Source organism: Thrips palmi, unplaced genomic scaffold (assembly GCF_012932325.1).
Source record: "Thrips palmi isolate BJ-2018 unplaced genomic scaffold, TpBJ-2018v1 HiC_scaffold_5, whole genome shotgun sequence".
In the NCBI taxonomy this organism is placed as follows: domain Eukaryota; kingdom Metazoa; phylum Arthropoda; class Insecta; order Thysanoptera; family Thripidae; genus Thrips; species Thrips palmi.
The window spans coordinates 4446032-4464811 of NW_023144632.1; the positions used below are offsets into that span (position 1 = coordinate 4446032).

Genomic DNA, 18780 nt, shown 5'->3' on the forward strand with positions numbered 1-18780 from the left:
GGAACCAGTCTGCTAGTTGCCCTCGGCTCACCTCGCGGTCTGGATGCGCAGCAGGGCGGCCAGGTTGCTGCGGCTGGTGCTGGCGGCCAGGTCCATCTGGTCCCGGTCCGTCTGGTCCGGGCAGCCGGACCGCGGCCGCGGCCTGCAGCGCCGGGAGTCCGAGCCGGGTGACAAGGAGCCCTGCAACGCCAACGCCAACGTCACCAGGGCCAAGGGTTCCACTCCAGGCTCCACGCAGGACGCGGGGCATGCAGCACAGTGGGGCAGAAGACCGGTGGAGGCGGCCAAAATTCTAGACGCGTTTTGAGGTCCGGAGTCGCTAAATGGGACTCGAACCGAACGCGTGACCCAATGGATTGCTCTCCGAACGAAGAATCCATTGGTGGGGTCCCACGTTCGGTTCGAATCCTGTTCAGCGACTCTGGAGCTCATTTTGGCAACCTCCACCGGTCTTCTGGCCCACTGTGCGCAGGGCTGGCATCTCATCATTCAAAATGCAAGCTTTCAGAAAACAAGGGATGCAATTCAAATTTTGTGTGATTACAGAAGAAAAAGGCGTGGACCCCAAAAGTCCGTTACCAAACCAGTTCCACTTCAAGCCCTCGCTTGACTTCGCACCTGCTTGCGGCGCGGCGACAGGCTGGCGGTGCGCACTCGCAGGCTGTAGGGCGAGGGGCTAGGCTGCCGCCCCTGCATCCCCTGCATCTCCTGGCGCTTGGACGAGTCCGGCCTCTGCGGCCGCCGCGTCCGGCCTCTGCGGCCCCGGCCTCCCCGGCTCGGCCGCTCCTCCGTGGCCGCCGTGCCGGCGTCCGCGCTGCCTGCGCCTAGAGGCCCCGCGCCGCCACCACCGCTGTGGTCGCTGCTGCTGCTGGGCCCCAGCGACGCCCCCTCCGCCTGCACCCGGCCGAGGCGCTCGCGGAACGCCATGGAGGGCGGCAGGGAGGCGGCGCGCAGCATCTCCTCGGCACGGACTTTGCGTTTTAGAGCCCTAAAAAGCACACAAAAAAATCAAACGGTGCAGTGTTAAATATTGAATTTGGCTAATGATAATGTCTAATGTCTGTAAGCAAACATAGAAAAACTTGCCTGAAAAATTCGTCATCTTGTTTTTTCTGGTAGACATAGTTACTGAACAAGTTGCGAGGAATGGGCCGAGCGCGGAAAAGCTTTGGAGAAGGTGACCGACAGTGGCTGCTGCTGATGTCAGGAGTGGATCGGGTATACTGTCGTTCGTTGCTTACAAAATTGAAGGGGACTGGTTTGGTAACGGACTTTTGGGGTCCACGCCTTTTTCTTCTGTAATCACACAAAATTTGAATTACATCCCTTGTTTTCTGAAAGCTTGCATTTTTAATGATGATTCCTCACCGTGTCTTTTTCTTTGAAGAGGATGTTTTAGATGAGTTGGTTGATCTTTTAGTGATCGGACTTCCAGGCAAACTCTGACTCATTACAGCTGTGGAGGGCCTAGTTGAATTCATGTGGAGCATAGTACCCAACATACTGTCCGAGTCTGATTGCATCCAACCTGAGCTTGGAACATAATAGTCTTCGTAAGTCATTGCATCATGGTGATTTAAACTATAATGACTGTTGCAATCTTGAACATTTAGTTCAGATGTTTCAGAGCTCTGCACAGCACACAGTTGATGGCTTGTTTTCTTTGATGTTGAGGGGTGATTCTCTCTGGTTCCTTCCTGTAGTTTATAGAAGTCATAATTATTGGTAGAACTTTCCTTCACCCCAAACAAATTGGAAATTCCTTGACAACTTTCCGATCTTCCAGTACTAGTGAAAGGTGACTCACAGTCTTGAATGTTATGGGCTATTTCATCTTTATGTTCTTCCACAACAAAGGTTGGTGTTAAAGTCTTTGATTTCAAAATATGGCTGTCGATAGACAAAGAGGAACCGGAGTCCATAATATTTGTTTCCGATTCATTCTTTACGTCATATTGCACATACTTCCTTGGACTTACATTAGTAGATGGTGCCTTTTTAGACTGGTTTTCCATCTCTAAAGTTCTTATTCGATAATCATTTTCACTTTTCCTGCCTAATGAGCTAAGACTATCACATGATTTATTTAACCATTCTTTAGCCAGTTCTAACTTATTGACACTTTTGCAGTTCTTCTTCTGATACCTTAAAGTTGCTCCTTCATTTTCTTCAAAATCCCTTGGAGAATATCTACCATCCAAATTGTGTAAGTATTCTCTTTGTTTGTGGCGAAGTAATTTCAGTTTATCTTCAAATTCTTTGTCTGAAAGATGTGTTACGTCCTGGTAGTCGGGGATGCTTTCATAAAAATCCATAAATGAATCAAGAGGAGAATTATTGCTGCCTTCTGCTCGGGTCTGCTTGCCACCAATAAATTTTGAAACAACCCGCTGCTTGGGCACAGGGGAGTTGATACTCGATGCAGGGCGAGAGGAGGCACTAGTAACACGAAATTTTCTCGCTGATGAGCCTTCATGTTCAGTGTGAGGTGCTACAAGCCCCCTTTCATAAGAGGGTGACGGCTGTTGACTGTAAGGATTGATGGGTACCCGAAGACAGGAAGAGTTGAATGACATAGTAGAGTGCTTCCTTGTCAATCTCAGAAATAAGTATAGAACAATCGTGACACCATCATTGAAATATAATTGAACATGCACTGGGTCTTTGATAAGACTTCCCTGCCACCAAGCACACTCTCCAACAATGACAATCTTGAAATGAAAGTGGTTTCAACATGTCTCAGTGAGAAAAGCTGAGCTGAAGTGACGGCTGAAATGCTGTCTGCTCAATTTACGACACTTGCTAGACACTACTTGTTTGTGGCGATGCTAAATACTCGGAGATACACACAGTGGATGTTTTCTCGTTGCTATGGTGACGGAAGGAGGCGAAACTCGTTCCCAGGCTTACCAAACGATAAACTTGAGGATCTTTCGGGAAAGTCTTTTCTTCCAGTTTCAGTGTCATGCTGTCTCGAAGCCACATAAATACAACCCTTGCTGATTTGAACTATCGGCGAACTACCAAGAGACAATGCTGATGAGAAAAGGGCTCCAGAAGAGGGAGAAGAGAGGAGAGAGGGAGGGAGAAGGTGAGGGGGTTTGGGGTGGGGAGGGGAGGTGGGCTGCTACGACCAATGGGGGGGATCCTCCTCCGCAGATTGCTGCTTGTAAACTTAACCCCAGCGTTTTCGTGAGAAGCAAGTTAAATCAGAGCCAGATATGTTTGCCAAGGCTTGTCACGGGGTCCTGTCTTCAAGGATAGTTGCAGCATCTTTTAAACGGGATCGTTTTTTGCTTAGTTTTAAACGGTGCTTCTCGAATGGCCCGACATGCCATCCTCTCGCAAGTCAAGGTTCAGCTACTGCACTTGTGCCCCACTGTGCTCAGTGGACAGCCAAGAGATTTCGAACCAAAGTAGCTGAATCGAGTGGTAGTGATGAAATCCCAAAGTTACTTGGCAGTGCACGGACTCAGAGAAGGAGAAATAAAGCCAAGCAGCCAGAAAAGGGAGTAAGTGAAGGTGTAGTTTTTACGTCTGTATTTCATGTTACGTTCTTTAAACCAACTTTTCCGTTTGCTTTTCATCTTAGTATCCTATTGTGGCCTTCAGTACTGCTGAAGAATACAACTTAGAATGCCTTAAAGAAGGCATAGCAAAGCAGCAATTGTATAGTGTGGTTGAAGAGGAGGAAGAAGGCTTTAAAGGTATAATTTGAACACGTCCATTTTTAAATTATTCAATAGCTTTTGTCATTAAAGTGGCATTGTTATATCTTTGCAGTTCAAGAATCTGATCATCAAGAGGATGTTGTGCACATCAAGGCACGATATAATGTTGATGACGAGCCTCGTGAAGTGTTCTTTTTTCGAGAGGGCACAGCTGTGTTTTGGAATGTATCAGACTTGGAGGTTTCAAATTTTCTCCGGTTTATTAGTCCATTTGAAGTGAGGAGATACGATGAGAAGCTTGTCTTGAGTGAACGAGAATATATGTCTTACATTCATGGTGAATCGTAAGTAATTTATCATTGGAGCAGTTTCCTGCTTACATTGTCTATGTACTTCTTTCTCAATTTTGTTTCCAGAAAGAAAACATTGCTTCGTAATGATATAATAGAATTATCTGCTCTACCTGAGAGTAGTCTGGAAAAGTATTCTTTCTCCAATGGTGTCGCTCTCTCAGTCAAGCTCGGCATTTGGGAATCTTCACTAGAGAGATTCATTGACTCAATTGAATTTATTAGTGAAGTAATGAAATTTTCATGTTTCCCTGATTTATTTTATCAAATTTATTTTATTTTATAACTTATGTATTAATTTCCTCATTTAATGCTCAGGATTTGAAAGCTGGCCGCAAAATACGGATGACACGAGAGGAAGTTCTACGAAAACAAGGGGAACTTTTTGCTATGCGCCATTCAATCAATTTAAGTTCTGATTTATTAGATACTCCTGACTTTTATTGGGACAATGAGGAATTAGAAAGGCTGTTTTTGCAGACTATTAACTATTATTGCATCAGCCGGCGCACAAGGGTAAAAACTTTTGGATTTCCCAAAATTACACGTATGCATTTTGTCCACATCACATTCCAACATTTTTGATTGTTGCAGGTAATGAATGAAAAAATCAGCCACTGTGCTGAAATGATGGAGCTGGTTTCTTCACATCTAAGTGATAAGCACCATATTAGACTTGAATGGATGATTATTGTTCTTATTATGGTTGAAGTTGGATTTGAATTTTTGCATTTCATGAAGTAGACAACCAATTTTTTATTTTTATGTTTAACTGCTGAAACAACTCGGTACCTATGATGGGTCCTTGAAGCCATTATCTTGAATTAAAGTGTAACTTGGGTATGTAAAATCCAGTATGTTTCTGAAGGTCAGTGGATCATCAATTCCCTATAGTCTTTTATTTCTAATTCTATTTCATTCTAATTACAAGCTATTCAATGAACTCTTAGAGAAAAATTGTCCACTCTAGTGGAACCATGACATTGATTGTAAACAAGTATGTAGTAAAATGATAACATCAACAAGATTATATGGCTATAGAAGTACTTGCTTCTTTCTTTATCCTCTGCTCTTCTTCTAAACAGTAATGAACATAAATGAGGGCAAAGTCAGGTAAAAATGAAAACAATAAATAATAATATGAATTTATCAGTACAGTTCTTCGCGACTAGGAATACCTCTTGATAACAACTAAACTGCTAATACTTCAAAACACGTAACCACTTTACACTTAATTAAAAAGAATAAATAAGACAATATACCATTTCAACAAATTCTAAACTTTTATCTTACAGCATTATAAGATGCACTACACAGAAAATAACTAATAGATCAGATCATCCTATCCTGACAACTCGCTAACTAGAGGCACTGGGAGAAATCTTCTCCTCAAATATTTTGGTCTCCCTTTTTTTAAAAAGGTGGTGATATTATTGGAGGGTGAAGGCATTTGATGTTTTGTTTTGCCAACGGCGCCTTCTCGTTTCTAACTTGTAAGTATTGTCTGTGTAACGTCTTCGTGCATCCGGTATTGCTGTGCAACTGCAAGAAAAAGAAAACAGTGTGACTTTTGCCCTTGTGAATGCCAGCTCTGACATATTACTAACCTGTGTACTTACGTGCAAGTGTTTGGGTCGAAGTAGAGGCCTGTTGTGCATCCCTCTGCAGGATATTCCCTGCATCTACATTTACAGTCATTGTAGTCCCAGAGCTTGTTTGGTTCTGATAGGCATTTCCGTTTTTCATCTGCATTGCCACAGTTGCAACGACACTCATTGGGGCTGTATTCTTGCAGTGCATTGCAGTCCTGCAAACAAAAAAAATATCTCATGTTAGAATATTATTACAGGACTTTGAGACAGGTCCTCAAGAACACTAGAAAACTCACCTCAGCTTTTACAATGCATCTACATTTGCATTCCACATGTCGTTCCAGATGCAATAGATCTGTACCATTTTTAATCATTCCATTAATTATGAATTTTGTGATCTAAAGTAGATGGGAGAAAAATGGTTTAATGGTTAAATGATACTGAAACAATTTTAAAAGTGTTATGGAGAATATGGCTGAACTTACTCGATATGTAACCATCTCAGTTTTAGTGGGCTGACAAGATTGCTGGCGGTCATTGATGCAACAGCCTCCACATCTCTCAAGCTGGATGCAATAAGGCCAATACATTATTGAGAGGTCATCTGGTTTCTTCAGTGCAACGGGTTGCAATGTTGGTCGACACTTGGCTGCAACTGGCTGCTTCACAGCAGTGTCTTAAAACAACACAAAATATTGGTCAATATTTCATTTAAGGACAAAAGAGTACATTAGTGAGACGTCCACACATTTCAAAGCTCACGAAAGAGGAACATTTAAATTGAAACGGCACTTTGAAAAGAGCGCGTTACACATGCAGGAAACAACAAAGTATGGTGATCTTAAAACTGCACATTGCTGACGACTGTAAACCATGTTACGACAGTGCGACAGAACAAAACATTCTTAAAACAAAATTTTATTATAAAAATTAAGTAAACATATTATTGAAATGGAATCACTACATGCTAAAAGGGTAGTTAGTTACGTTGTATTTTTTGTTGGGTTGGTCATGCTGGTTGTTGTTTGTCGGAGCGCGCGATTCTGTTGTGTTTGTGTGTGTGTGTGCGTGTGTGCGCCGGTGGCGTGGGTGGGTCGTGAAAGGAGTGAGAGTTGTTTGGCCCCTGCTCAGGCTGCTGCTGTTCGAGAACAAATCGGCAGTACGCTGTCTAAGTCGCAAGTAAGTCTGCCAGATTTGCGCCCTCGGTGGGGCAGTGGGACGCCGCCCCATGTCAGTTCAAGCCGTTACGAAGGACTGCGATTGAGACGGCATTGGCAAGTGGCGTCCTTGTCATTCATAACCTAGCCGATTCAAAATAGCGTGCCTCGCCCCCCGCGTTTCGGGCATCTGGCGTGGGTTTTCTCCCAGCTGGCAAGACCCCACGGCCTGTCAGGTTGAAACCGGCGTGCGTGTTGTTGGAAGTAATGCCGTCGGTGGGCTCGGAACCACCTGTTGCGGCTGGTGCGGGCCATGGCATGTTGGCCTGTGCCTGCCGCCTGCCGCCCCACTGCAACCCTTTCCCTTTGTTTGGTTTGCTGTCGATGTCGATGACGGTGACAGCTTCCCGCCGCTCCCGCCATCGATTCTCCTCGGTCCTGACCAGTCGTCCCTTTCTATCTAAAGCCAAGTCGAACACTGTGTCCTTTACACTGAGCTTTTCTGGTCAATGTAGATGACTTACTGCGTCACCTGCTGTGAGGGGCTGGCAGTTTATGTTGTTGTTTATTATCTTTGTCTATGTCGATTCTAAACGGCTCCTGTTCTCTTTCACTATGCAATTCTTTTCCCTAAGTGCTGCAGTCAATTGTGAAAGTGAAATATCACTCATCAATTAAGAAACAGCAATTAGAATGTCCACTCAGCATGCCACTCGAAGCTCATGCGTCAATCAGTCGGCATAGTTGCGATGTCCACTCACAACTCACTGTCAGAACTCAGTCGCTGATGGGTACCTGCTCGATGTCCTATTAAAATTTTACGATTCATTGCTCGAGATCTGGTTGGGTACTCACTTCTAGCTTCTCCTGCGGGTCCTCCCCCTTTTCTACCTGCAAAAGAGAAGATGTTTTTACAATTTTATATTTGTGTTTGTTTCAGATATGGCTGAAAACAGTATTCTACAGACTAATTCGTCTGGCGGAAGGGATGTAGTGACAACATTCATTCGAGTTTTGAATTCAAGAAGCAGTTACATGGCTTCTCAACTGTTCTCAGAAGACATCATTATGGAATGGTTTGGCCGGACTATCATTGGAAGAAACAATGTCCTGAACTTTCTTTATGACGAAGCCATGGTTTCTAACCATGACCTGATAGAAGTCAAGAAGTCCAAACAAGCCAATCCACCTCCTAGGGCACTTAAAAGGTTTCGCCAACCTCTGACACCAGAGAAAGATGAAGACATGCATAACGACTCGGGGTTTGGCTCAGGTATATATGAAAGTTGCGACTCCAGCTTCAGCAGCTCTGGTAGCTTAACTCCAAGTCAAAATGTAGCAATGGATTTGTCAAGACTTCATGTCACAAAGCTTAAAGATGATGGACTTGCCCTAGCGCCATTGTGCAGAAACTTCAAAACACCATCTAACACACGACTTCCTGCAATCAAGCATCCTCTTCTGAAGAAGCAGCCCATGCTTCTCAAACGGTATATTTAATTTGAATTGTGTTGGAAATGTATTAAGTTTTTTCCAATAATTTTTATTGTTATTTTCTTTTGCAGCCTAAAAGAAGTAGATTTACCAACAAATCTTGAGTTTGTTGATGCAGCTGGAATATTATATTTCCGTGTTGATGGTGACTTCTACAATGCAGGGACGTCTTGGAGCAAGCCATGCCACCTTCAAATTGGTTACCAACGACGAGACTCTCCTGAAGACTTGCTAATTTGTTTCTTATTGTACAATTCTGACATGCCATGTCGTCGCAACCTATCTCAGGTATTTGACCAGTGTGAATAGTTGTTAAGTTTAACACAACCAAATTTAATCTGTAATAGCATTTTTTAAAATATCTTTTCTTTAAATCTTATAGTTTACCAAATTTCTAAAGCTGTCAAATTTAACTTGTGTTCTGTAAAGTTGAATTTGTTCCTTGCTTCTTTTAATTCTGTTGATTGTGACTGTTGTTGTTTTATATTGGCTAGTTGTTTTCCTTTTGTAATGTATAGTGTCTTTTGAAATTTGTTAATTTGCTAATTAGTCATTCATTTTAGTCGCAAAGCTTTAAAACTTGTGAGTATGTTCCTTCTTGTCTTGTAGTTAATGCGTTACTTTAGATAATGCACTACCTCATATTATTTTCATCACATTCCACTTCCTCAACCCATCATTTCTAAGTATGCATCATTGCATTATTGAAAATCAGTATAAAAGTCAAGGATGATAATACTAGTGGGAGAAGTTCTATGTCCATCCTAGGAAGTACGACAATCACTATTTTCTTGGTAGCTATTAAGTCATTCAAGTCATTTGTTTTAATGCTCTTGACTAAGTTTAATGTCCTCACAAACTTAGTTAATAGAGATTTAATTTTTTTTAGCTCTCTTAAATTTACTGGCTTGGTACAAAGAGAAGTGAGTAAGAATCTGATATGTTAAGAATGTCTTGTGATGTCAGACAATGCATGCTGTCTGGGCCGTATTCAAGTTACCTCATGATTAAAAATAAATTGTTTTATACAAACTCGTGTGGTTTGATTCCTCCTATTCCTGCTCCATGATCACGAGAGGTGATAGTGAAAGATTTGGAAGAGTGCAAGCTTGAGTCACTCCGGCGGTTAGACTCAAGAGAAGAGCACAACCAGTTTAACTCTGTCAAAAGAGTTTTAGTAAGGTACACTTACTTGAAAGTTGGGGCAGAATTCTGGCGCTCACAATTGGAGGCTCGACATCATAACTTCCATTTGGGAACGATCTCACCACGTCATCGAGGGAGTCCAAGTTATTGAGCTGGTCAATCTGCTGGGGCGTTAACTGGAAAAGACAGAAAGACATATAGGTCAAACATGACGGTCCAAACGTAAAGGGCGTGGTGAATCCCATGCATCCTATAAAGCTCATGCCCAAGTAAAACTACTGCAGTTCGCGCTAGCACCCAAACCAGACTCTGTTTCCGAGAAGCTCGTCTTGAGGCATGCCTACGCCATAGCGCCAGCGCCTACGTGAGCGTGGCTTTGCTTGGGTGAGAGGAGGGGGCCTTCATTTCGTACCCATTCCCCGTTTTCGCATTTGTTTCGCACCCCCCGATTCCCGCGGCTAGCCCAGCTGTGTGTACACAGTACACATTTCTGGCCTGCCGGGCGAATCAGAAGAGTCGTCTCGTCGCTCTGTCTCTCTCGCACTCCTGGGGCTTACGAGAGGGTGCGAGAGAGACAGAGCGTCAAACCGATCTTCTGAATCGCCCGGCTGGGAGGGGAGGCTTGTTGCACTCCCGAGTTAGCCGACCGGCCGCCCTGCCCGCGAGCAGACACGCCTCAGGCATCACAGACATTCTGCAGCAGAATGGCCAATGGTGGCGCGGGAAGCTTGCCAAATGCGTCCAAAAGCCTGCGCAAAACAGCCCTTGGACAGTGCCATTCACTCACAGCGTTTCAGAGCCTTAGGCCAGTCCCGATCGAAGGAGGGGTTTTGCTACCCGTCCGTCACAGAGCGCCCGCGAGCCTCCCTTTATTCGATTTACCCCGTGCCTCTGGTCGCATTCAGGGGGGGGGGGGGGGGCTTTCCAACCCCGTACCATCCGTATCGAGCTGCACCGGCCTCGGCGAAAGTTCACTGTCGTCCCATCGCCTGGTGTTGAGCCGCGCCTGGCTGCGCTGAGTGTTCGCATCCGCCACTTTGAAAGGTCTCTCCCCGCCGTCGCTTGCGAAACAACCAGAAGTTCCGAATGGCGTTCCCTGTAGGTGACGTCACCGCCGCCATCAGGGCCCATTCATCGCGTATCCGGCCAGGGCCGAGCGGGGCCCACCAGCAGACTAGTCGCACTCCAGGGGCGTCCCGAAGGGGTGCGAGAGAGGCAGAGCGACTTTTCGGAATGAGTCTGCCCGGCCCACAGGCCGCAGGGGCAATTGGAGGGCTGTGGCAGGTTCCCGAGGTTCCCTGCTGGACAGGACAGTCGCGCACAAGCGGGCGCTGGCGGCGGCAGAGGGGGAATGACCAAAAACCCCGGGGGCCTACAGAGCGGGGACCCGTCGGCCCATCGGCGGCGCAGCGTCACCGAAGCGTCGCGGAGTACAGCGGGTCGGAGCGTCGCTGGCAGGCACGGCAGGCACGCGACGCGAGCGATGCGAACGACGCGGACTCACCTTGAGGCGTGCACTGCCCCGCCCCGCCCCCGCCCCCGCCGCCGCGCTCCGGCTGACGGGCTGACCCGGCCTTGGCAGACTCGCCGAGCCTACCGGGCCCGCCGAAGAGACCGAGGAGGGTTTCCGTCTCTCTCGCTCGCGAGGCGCGAGGCGCCTCTTCCACTGCGAAATCGCGATGCACGAATCCAGGGGAGGGGTAAATGGAACCCCCTGGCCCTAGATATGGCCGCCTGAGAGGCAAGAATCCACACTGTGCCCATGTGGGTGAGCAGGCAAAAAATGCTGCTCCCTCAGGCCGGCTTTGATTCCGAACACTGCTTCGTCGCTCTGTCTCTCTCGCACCCCTACGGAACGCCCCATGAGTGCGAGAGAGACAGAGCGACGAAAGCAGTGCTCGGAATCAGACGGCTGGATCCGCGCCACTGTTGGCACCCCTCCCTTTGCCCCGGGTCCTATCGCACGTGACGCATCCGAGATTGAGATTCCCGCCGCGACGCCGGACGGAAGCGAGAGGCCGCGGAAGCGCGAACTCGTGGAGCGGCAATCGCGGGGTGCGTTCGAAAAGCATGAAAGGTCGTCGCCCCGGCTCCAGCTCTGCGGCGTTCGCCCTTCACCCTCCGCGCTCTTCACACTCCGCGCTCAACCCTCCGCTCTTCGCCCTACCGTCCTCCACCCTCCGCCCGCTCTTCGCCCTTCGTCCTCCGCCCTCCACTCTTCACCCTCTACCCCTTACCCGCCACCCTCCACCCCCCGCTCTTCGCCCCCCGCTCTTCGCCCCCCGCTCTTCGCCCTCCGCTCTTCGCCCTCCGCTCTTCGCACCCTCCGCTCTCTGCTCTCCGCTCTTGCCCCGCTCTTCGCCCTCCGCTCTTCGCCCCCCGCTCTTCGCCCTCCGCTCTTCGCCCTCCGCTCTTCGCCCCCGCTCTTCGCCCTCCGCTCTTCGCCCTCCGCTCTTCGCCCTCCGCTCTTCGCCCTCCGCTCTTCGCTCTCCGCTCTTCGCCCTCCGGTCTTCGCCCTCCGCTCTTCGCCCTCCGCTCTTCGCCCTCCGCTCTTCACCCTTCGCCCTTCACCCCTGCGAAGTAGAAGCCCGACGTCCGCCCACGCGGTGCTCCAGCTCTGCAGGCACGCGCGACGCGCGGCCGGGAGTCTCCGGAAGTCGACCAAGTTGCCGGTTTGCCGGATTATTGCGAGCCAGCAGGACTGCAGCCGTGCACGGCAGGGGGCGGCATGCACATGGCAAGTGCAGGTGACGCCGGGTGACTCACTCCAATCCGGTTAGATAGCCGAACGAGCCACGAATGAATGCGGTCGGCCGTCGTCCGCCGGCGGTCATGACACCTGTTTGTCGGTCGCATGCCTGTTGCCTTGCCCGCCTGTGCCCCACGGCCCCACGGAGGGAGCAGGGCGGAGCACAGGCCCCCCCAGTGCAGCGTCCGAAGTTTCCGGAGAGAAGCGGGGCCTAGGCAGTACCTGTACGCGCAGTGCCGCTCCGCGTACAGTACCGGGCAGGGCGTCACTCCCAGCGGTTGGGGGGTGCCTCCTCCTCCTTCCCCTCCTCGCGGTGCATCAGCACCGGCGCACCCGGCGCACTGAGACTGTCCGGGTGCTTGTCTTGGCACCGGACCCTGCCCGGCCAGGCCAGGGCAACCCAGGACCAGGCCCCTTGGGGGCGGGCATTTTGTTTACCGCGCCCGTGCGGTACTGCAGACTGATTCCGAGACTCGTTTTCGTCGCTCTGTCTCCCTCGCACTCACGTGGCGCTCCGTATGGGTGCAAGAGAGTCAGAGCGACGAAGATGACTCTCGGAATGAGCCTACTGGGCCTGCGGAACGTCAGCGAGCGTGTTTAGGCAGCCTCCGCCACGGGCGAATGGGCCAACGGGCGCCAACGGGCGAATGCAGGGCCATGATCTTGACGCTCACGCCGCCGCCGAAGCAAGCAGAAGCAAGCAGAAGCGATGGCCGGTGTACAAGGAAAACGAGGCGAAACGAGGCGAAACGAGGCGCGCGCCTCTCTAGGCCAGTGGCGCGCCTTGAATTGAAACTGAATTGTGGCGGCGGGCGGCAGCCGAGCGATTCAGCAGAGCGGCTTGTCGCTCTGTCTCCCTCGCACCCTGACGGAGAGCCCCGTGAGTGCGACAGAGACAGCGCGACGATTGACTCTTCCGAATCGCTCGGCAGGTCAAATGTAGGTCGTAAATGAAAGAGCGGCGGGGCGGTGGGCGGGGGCGCGGTCGGCGCGGTCACTGCCGCGCCAGCGCAGCGCACGCCAGCGTTGGTTTCCGTGCGGCCTGGACATTTGCAGCAACCTCATTCCGAACAGTGGCGTGCGGGGGGGGGGGGGGGTGTCCTGACCCCCCCTCCCTTTTGGCCACTAGACAGCCGCCTGGAAGGTAGGCAAATTGCGTCACTTTCCCCCTGTAAGTAGGCAGAAAGCATGGCCTGACCCCTCCCTTTCAAAATTTCTGCGCACGCCACTGATTCCGAACGGCGTTTTCATCGCTCTGTCTCTCTCACACCGCAGCGCGCTGCAGCGTGAACGCCCCATGGGTGCGAGAGAGACATCACTCTTCGGATTCGCCGGAAAGGCCGTGCATGCGTGGGGCGGTTCGTTGGCAGGGGAGTGGCCGTCGTCAGGATCCCCTTTCCCTCTTGCCAACACTCTCCAATCGGAAGCTTCTGCAGGGCCATGAAGCCGAAACGGGACCTGGGCGATCTAGTACCTGACCCCGGATGGCCAGGATGGCCCGGACCAGCACGGCCGCAGCCTGCACGCTGCCGTCCCCCGCCTGTACATTCCCTCAACCCTGAGCCAGCGGCGACCCTTTGCCATGCAGGCCTTTTCTTGGTGTCATCATGAGTGTGGCAAACAGCCTCGGAACAACGAGCGAAACAAAGGACCGGAACAGCACTCCGACAATGAGGCCCCCGGTGGGGTTCGGCTGTTTAACTTTTCCTTAGGTCGCCGCTGGCTCAGGATTGGGGGTTATGGCATGGTGGCCACGCGCCACGCACGCCACTGCACCGTGAGCCAGAAGACCGGCGGGGGCGATCAAAATCCCGGACGCGTTTTGAGCTCCAGAGTCGCTAAACAGGACTCGAACCGAACGTGTGACCCCACCAATGAATTGCTCTCAGAACGAGGAATCCATCGATGGGGTCACACGTTCGGTTCGAGTCCTGTTTAGCGACTCTGGAGCTCAAAACGCGTCTTGAGTTTTGGCCGCCTGCACCGGTCTGCTGGCCCACTGTGCACCGGGCGAAGAGAAGGGTTTCCCGCCGCCCGGGATGATGCCTGCCCGCGTGCAGTGCTGCCCGCGGGTTGCCTGCCCGCCCTTCGCGGGGGGCTCTGCTCGGCCAGCCAGCCGTTGGCGGTGGCGCCCCGCTCGGCTCGCTATGCGTCGCTATGCCACTTTTGACACCTCGCCGTCGGCCCGCCTCACGCCTCTGGCGTCCTTGGCGGCGCCGTCGTGCGCGCGGGATTTTCACTCGTTCGCGGAAAGGTAAACGCGGTAAATGCCTCGGAGGAACACGCAGCACGGAGGGCCCCACACGGCTAAATTACTGCCAACTCGCCCGCGCGGTCGAACCCTCGTCCCGTCGGGCCGACGCGCGACGCAGCGACGCAACGGAGTTCTGTTTGGCTCTGACGTCATTCCCGTTCTGCGGCACGCTGCGGCACTGGTGGGTGCACTTATCCGGTAGCCGCCAAACTGGCGGCGTGGAGCCGCGCGACGTGTGGTACACTGTTACGCGACGGGCGGCCGGCAGTTTGGCGGGCAGCGCGGCGAGCACCGCGACGCCGGAGCAGCAGACTGATTCCGAGAGTCGTCTCCGTCGCTCTGTCTTTCTCGCACCAACACGGGACGCGCCGTGAGTGTGAGAAAGCCGGAGGGACGAAAACGACTCTCGGAGTCAGTCTGCTGTGGAACCGGAACGAGCATCGACCGCCCAGCAGTCCAGTGTCTCCGAGAGAGCTTGCTTCGACACCGCCGCCACCGTGTTTGTTTGGACGGCCCACGCGCCCACGCACATTCGCGCGGCTCACAGTGGGCCAGAAGACCGATGAAGGCGGCCAAAACCCCAGAGTCGCTGAATGGGACTCGAATCGAACGTGGAGAGCAATCCATTGGTGGGGTCACACGCTCGGTTTGAGTCCTGTTTAGCGACTCTGGAGCTCAAAACGCGTTTAGAGTTTTGGCTGCCTCCGGTCTTCTGGCCCACTGTGCGACTGCGCGCGGCGCGCGGACAGGGCGGAGCTCAATGCTCGAGTACGCGGTGGTGGGCGAGGGGCGAGGGGCGAGTGGGGGCCGGAGGGGCGCGCACTGGATTATCCTGCCTACACCTACATTGTCGCTCCGTCCTTTTCTCTCTCGCTTGTGCACTCATGAGGCGAGAGAGACAGAGCGAATGAGCCTGCTGTGCTGTGAGGCGTCGGTCGGTGCAGCCGTTCACCGTTGTCGTCCGCGCTCCGCACAGTGTCTCGTCGCTCGGTGGCCCCTATGAGTGAGTGCGAGAGAGACGGGTACACTGGTAAAACAAAGGCATAAAAATTACGCCCTTTAGGGCATAAATACTCTTTTACGCCCTTGCAGGCATAAATCGTTTATGCCTTGGAAGGGCGTAAATGGTATAGGAATTTCAAGCAAAATTTTAATGCCCTTCCCAAAGGCATTAACGATTTATGCCCTTTAAGGGCGTAAATCGTTTACGCCCTTTAAGGGCATAATTTTTATGCCTTTGTTTCACCAGTGTAGAGCCCGGAGAAAGGCAGAGGAAGGGGCGTTGGGGTCCCCCACAGTGCAGTGACTGGGCAGCGAAGGCGACATCGGCATTGTCCGTCGCGACAGTCTGAGTCTGACGGAGACCGTCGCCGCCCGGCGGCGTCAGCGTCCTGTCCCTTGACGAGCTTGACGAGGACGCGGAGGCACGCGTTGGCGGCGCTCCCAGCAGGCTGATTCCCAGCACTGGTCTCGTCGCGCCGTCTCTCTCGCACTCATGGGGGCGTCCCGTAAGGGTGCGAGAGAGACAGCCACAAAAGCAGTGCCGGGCAGTGCGCACTTGGTATGCACGCGCCGTGTGTCTACCCGCCAGTCACCGGCCCAGCGCCCGGCACCTCACTCGAGGAATACCCAGCCGTCGCCCAGGCCCTAGGCCGGCCCAGCGCTCCTAACACCCCGAGCACCCACAGAGCCTGAACAGCAGATTGATTCCGAGAGTCCTTTTCGTCGCTCTGTCTCTCTCGCACTCATGGGGCGTCCCGTAGAGGTGCGAGAGGGACAGCTCGACGAGAACGAGAACCACTCTGAGAATCAGTCCACAGTGAAACCGGCGTCGCCCGGCCCGGCCCGCCTCGCGTCGCGTCTGGATTCTGCCGGCTGATTCCGAGCACTGCTTGTCACTCTGTCTCTCTCGCACCCTTGCCGGACGCCGCATGAGTGCGAGAGAGACAGAGCGACAAGCAGTGCTCAGCCTGCTGGCTATGGATTCTGGATGCGTCGACGCGATGCGTCTGGAGTCTGGAGCCTGGCCGTGGCGGCGCACTCTGGCACGACGCCAGCCGAGCGGGCTGCAGGCAGGGCTACCGCCTCATCCCAAAGGATCGTCTCGTCGCTGTCTCTCTCGCGCCCGTACGGCGCGCTCCAGCAGAGCGACGGAGACAGAGCGACGAAACCGCGGCAGCGCGGCAGGCGTGGGCGCCGTGGGCCTTCCACCGGTCTGGCGGCGAGCGCGGGGAAGCCCAGCAGCCAAAGTGACGCGACGGAGTCGCGGAGCCGATGTGGTTGTGCCCAAACAGAGCAGCAAGCAGCAGACCGATTCCGAGGGGCGGCGGGTCTCTCTCTCGCACTCATTGGGCGCTCCGTACCGGTGCGAGAGAGACAGAGACAGCCCGACGGCCGCACTGTGCGGTATCAGTCTACAGGGCGTGCGGCGTCTCGCGGTCGGTGCCGCCACAAAGTACTTGCACACTTCTCAGCCTCTCGGCGCGGCAATCGCGACGACGGCCACCGTGCGGTGCGGTGTTCGTGTACACGGTACACGTACTGGTACACCGGTAAGCCGCAGCCAGCCGCAGACGGGCGGCGGCCGCTGCGACGAGTGTGGCACTACGTACTGTCGGCAGTTTGTCAGTCACTCCAATCGGCCGCAGCTTCTTCGCGCCGCCTCAGCAGACTGATCCCCAGAGTCGTTTTCGTCGCTCTGTCTCTCTCGCAGCACAAAGGCGGAGCGACGAAAACGTCTCTCATTGCGCCGCAGTGCCGATCGCTGTCATCGCCGCCGAAGTGCGTCCGCGCTGCCAGGCGCTGCCAGGCGCTGCCAGGCGCTGCCGAGCCCCACCGCCAAAGGCACGCGCGGCACGCGTACGCACGCGCCGCGGTTCCGAGAAGGTGGTGAGCACGCCCGCGAGGTTGCGCGGACAGTCGCGCATCGCGAGGAAGAAAACAGAAACACAAAGAAACCATCAACACCACGAGGGCGGAAAAAAGAACTAGGGTTTGTGTTGAAATACTAATAAAGGCGTTGCACCGCGTTACCACTAACTCAGACGCTTTTCCCTGAGGTCACCAGGAAAAACAAAACGAAACAAGCTGGAAATGTGCTCATTTTTTTTGGGGGGGGGGGAAGGGTTAGATTTAACTTAATTGACGCGAAAGTCGGGAAGATCGATTCTCCGATTCTCCAAACATTTCTGCTCGGCGAACTGAACTCAGAATAATCACGGCGCAAGTGAACACTCCAGTACACACTTTCGCGCTCAACGTGTGTGCTCAGTGTACACACTAAAAAGTGCTCAAAGTGTATACTCAGTATACAATTAAGTTTCTGGTGCGTGTGGTTCAATTGGTCGAGCGACACGACTCGGACTTCCCCGATGGACTCTGAGAGGTTGTCGGCCCGCGACGGTGTCGCAGCGCGTGTCGCAGTGTCTCGGTGCCTTGGCCTGGCTTTGGCCTGGCTTGGCCTGCCGTCTGATTCCGAACACTGCTTCGTCGCTCCGTCTCTCTCACACCCCTACGGAACGCCCCATGAGTGCGAGAGAGACAGAGCGACGAAGCAGTGCTCGGAATCAGCCGGCTGGCTTGGCCTGGCTTGGCCTGGCTTGGCCTGGCTTACTCACGTATCGGGTGATGGGGTCGAAGTCGTGCACGTCGTGCACGTGCTCGCCGGGGAAGACGATGTCCCTGCGCTCCCTGCGGCCCGCTGGCCCCGCTTGCCCCGACGCAGCCGAGGCGCACCCTTGGCCCTGGAAGCCGCAGGCCGAGGCGAGGGCCGCGCAGGACAGCACGGCGGCCAGGGCCAGCAGGGCCTGCAGGGCGGCGAGCCGGTCCATGGAGTCGCCCAGTCGGCAGTGCAGTGGCGGCGCACTGGCAGTCACGGCGGTGCGAGTCGGATCGCAAGGCGAACGGGCGTGACGGTGTGGCGGTGTGACGGCGTGACGATGTGACGGCGTCCTCCCTCGGCCAGGTCCGAGTCGCAACTACACTACACTGCCGTGCCGTGAGTGAGTGAGTGCCGCGAGAGCGGCGCGGGGCGGCGCGGGGCCGGGGGGCTCAGCTGGCGGGCGGGGCGTGGGGCGTGGGGCGCCCCCTCGGCCGGCCCCCTCTCAGACTCGCAGACCACTCACCTCTGGCTCTGGCCGGTCGTCTGCAGACCGATTTCGAGAGTCGTTTTCGTCGCTCTGTCTCTCTCGCACCCACACGGGACGCCCCATGAGTGCGAGAGAGACAGAGCGACGAAAACGACTCTCGGAATCGGTCTGCTGGCTGTCTACGTCGCATGGAGGCATGTCTGGGACCCCATTGCTGTGGCTGGCGGTGTTTCTCGCCTTTGGGCATGGAAAAGGACCATAGTCGTTCAAGTCGTTAGG

General features: G+C 53.1%; 4 protein-coding genes across 10 annotated transcripts; 2 read left to right on the top strand and 2 right to left on the bottom strand.

The window, feature by feature from the left end:
• Positions 1–27: 27 nt before the first annotated feature.
• LOC117650782 lies at positions 28–3140 on the bottom strand. Its single transcript, XM_034394384.1, has 4 exons — positions 1369–3140; positions 1087–1296; positions 901–988; positions 28–180 (listed from the first exon to the last, which is right to left on the bottom strand). The coding sequence occupies exons 1-4, from the start codon at positions 2574–2576 to the stop codon at positions 28–30; spliced, it is 1659 nt and encodes a 552-aa protein (XP_034250275.1). The 5' UTR covers positions 2577–3140.
• Positions 3133–5067, top strand: LOC117650998 (required for meiotic nuclear division protein 1 homolog). The gene is made up of 6 exons (XM_034394681.1): positions 3133–3512; positions 3593–3707; positions 3784–4015; positions 4088–4250; positions 4340–4537; positions 4616–5067. Exons 1-6 carry the CDS (start codon positions 3222–3224, stop codon positions 4763–4765), a joined length of 1149 nt encoding a protein of 382 aa, XP_034250572.1. The 5' UTR covers positions 3133–3221; the 3' UTR covers positions 4766–5067.
• On the bottom strand, positions 4899–18379 carry LOC117650999. Of its 5 annotated transcripts, none has more exons than XM_034394682.1 (7): positions 18031–18379; positions 9457–9586; positions 7533–7661; positions 6099–6289; positions 5910–6011; positions 5641–5828; positions 4899–5563 (listed from the first exon to the last, which is right to left on the bottom strand). In XM_034394682.1, exons 1-7 carry the CDS (start codon positions 18241–18243, stop codon positions 5452–5454), a joined length of 1065 nt encoding a protein of 354 aa, XP_034250573.1. In that variant the 5' UTR covers positions 18244–18379; the 3' UTR covers positions 4899–5451. The 5 variants fall into 5 exon arrangements, with proteins under 5 accessions (XP_034250573.1, XP_034250576.1, XP_034250578.1 ...); XM_034394685.1 differs by having other exon boundaries at positions 7539–7661; positions 18031–18378; XM_034394687.1 differs by having other exon boundaries at positions 7626–7661; positions 18031–18376.
• Positions 6336–8946, top strand: LOC117651000. 3 transcript variants are annotated; one of them, XM_034394691.1, is made up of 3 exons: positions 6336–6887; positions 7711–8260; positions 8336–8946. In XM_034394691.1, exons 2-3 carry the CDS (start codon positions 7713–7715, stop codon positions 8571–8573), a joined length of 786 nt encoding a protein of 261 aa, XP_034250582.1. In that variant the 5' UTR covers positions 6336–6887; positions 7711–7712; the 3' UTR covers positions 8574–8946. The 3 variants fall into 3 exon arrangements, with proteins under 3 accessions (XP_034250582.1, XP_034250581.1, XP_034250580.1); XM_034394690.1 differs by having other exon boundaries at positions 6337–6891; XM_034394689.1 differs by having other exon boundaries at positions 6340–6792.
• Positions 18380–18780: the final 401 nt, after the last annotated feature.

Coding starts and splice junctions, on each gene's coding strand:
- LOC117650782 (XM_034394384.1), bottom strand. CDS start 2,576: ATGTCATTCAACTCTTCCTGTCTTCGGGTACCCATCAATCCTTACAGT. Junction 989..1,086: donor CAAGATGACGAATTTTTCAG/GCAAGTTTTTCT, acceptor TGTGCTTTTTAG/GGCTCTAAAACGCAAAGTCC. Junction 181..900: donor TCCGCGAGCGCCTCGGCCGG/GTGCAGGCGGAG, acceptor TTGGCGTTGCAG/GGCTCCTTGTCACCCGGCTC.
- LOC117650998 (XM_034394681.1), top strand. CDS start 3,222: ATGTTTGCCAAGGCTTGTCACGGGGTCCTGTCTTCAAGGATAGTTGCA. Junction 4,016..4,087: donor TCTTACATTCATGGTGAATC/GTAAGTAATTTA, acceptor TTTTGTTTCCAG/AAAGAAAACATTGCTTCGTA. Junction 4,538..4,615: donor GCATCAGCCGGCGCACAAGG/GTAAAAACTTTT, acceptor TGATTGTTGCAG/GTAATGAATGAAAAAATCAG.
- LOC117651000 (XM_034394691.1), top strand. CDS start 7,713: ATGGCTGAAAACAGTATTCTACAGACTAATTCGTCTGGCGGAAGGGAT. Junction 8,261..8,335: donor CAGCCCATGCTTCTCAAACG/GTATATTTAATT, acceptor TTTCTTTTGCAG/CCTAAAAGAAGTAGATTTAC.
- LOC117650999 (XM_034394682.1), bottom strand. CDS start 18,243: ATGGACCGGCTCGCCGCCCTGCAGGCCCTGCTGGCCCTGGCCGCCGTG. Junction 6,290..7,532: donor ACTGAGTTCTGACAGTGAGT/TGTGAGTGGACA, acceptor TGTTGTTTTAAG/ACACTGCTGTGAAGCAGCCA. Junction 5,829..5,909: donor GATGCATTGTAAAAGCTGAG/GTGAGTTTTCTA, acceptor TTTTGTTTGCAG/GACTGCAATGCACTGCAAGA.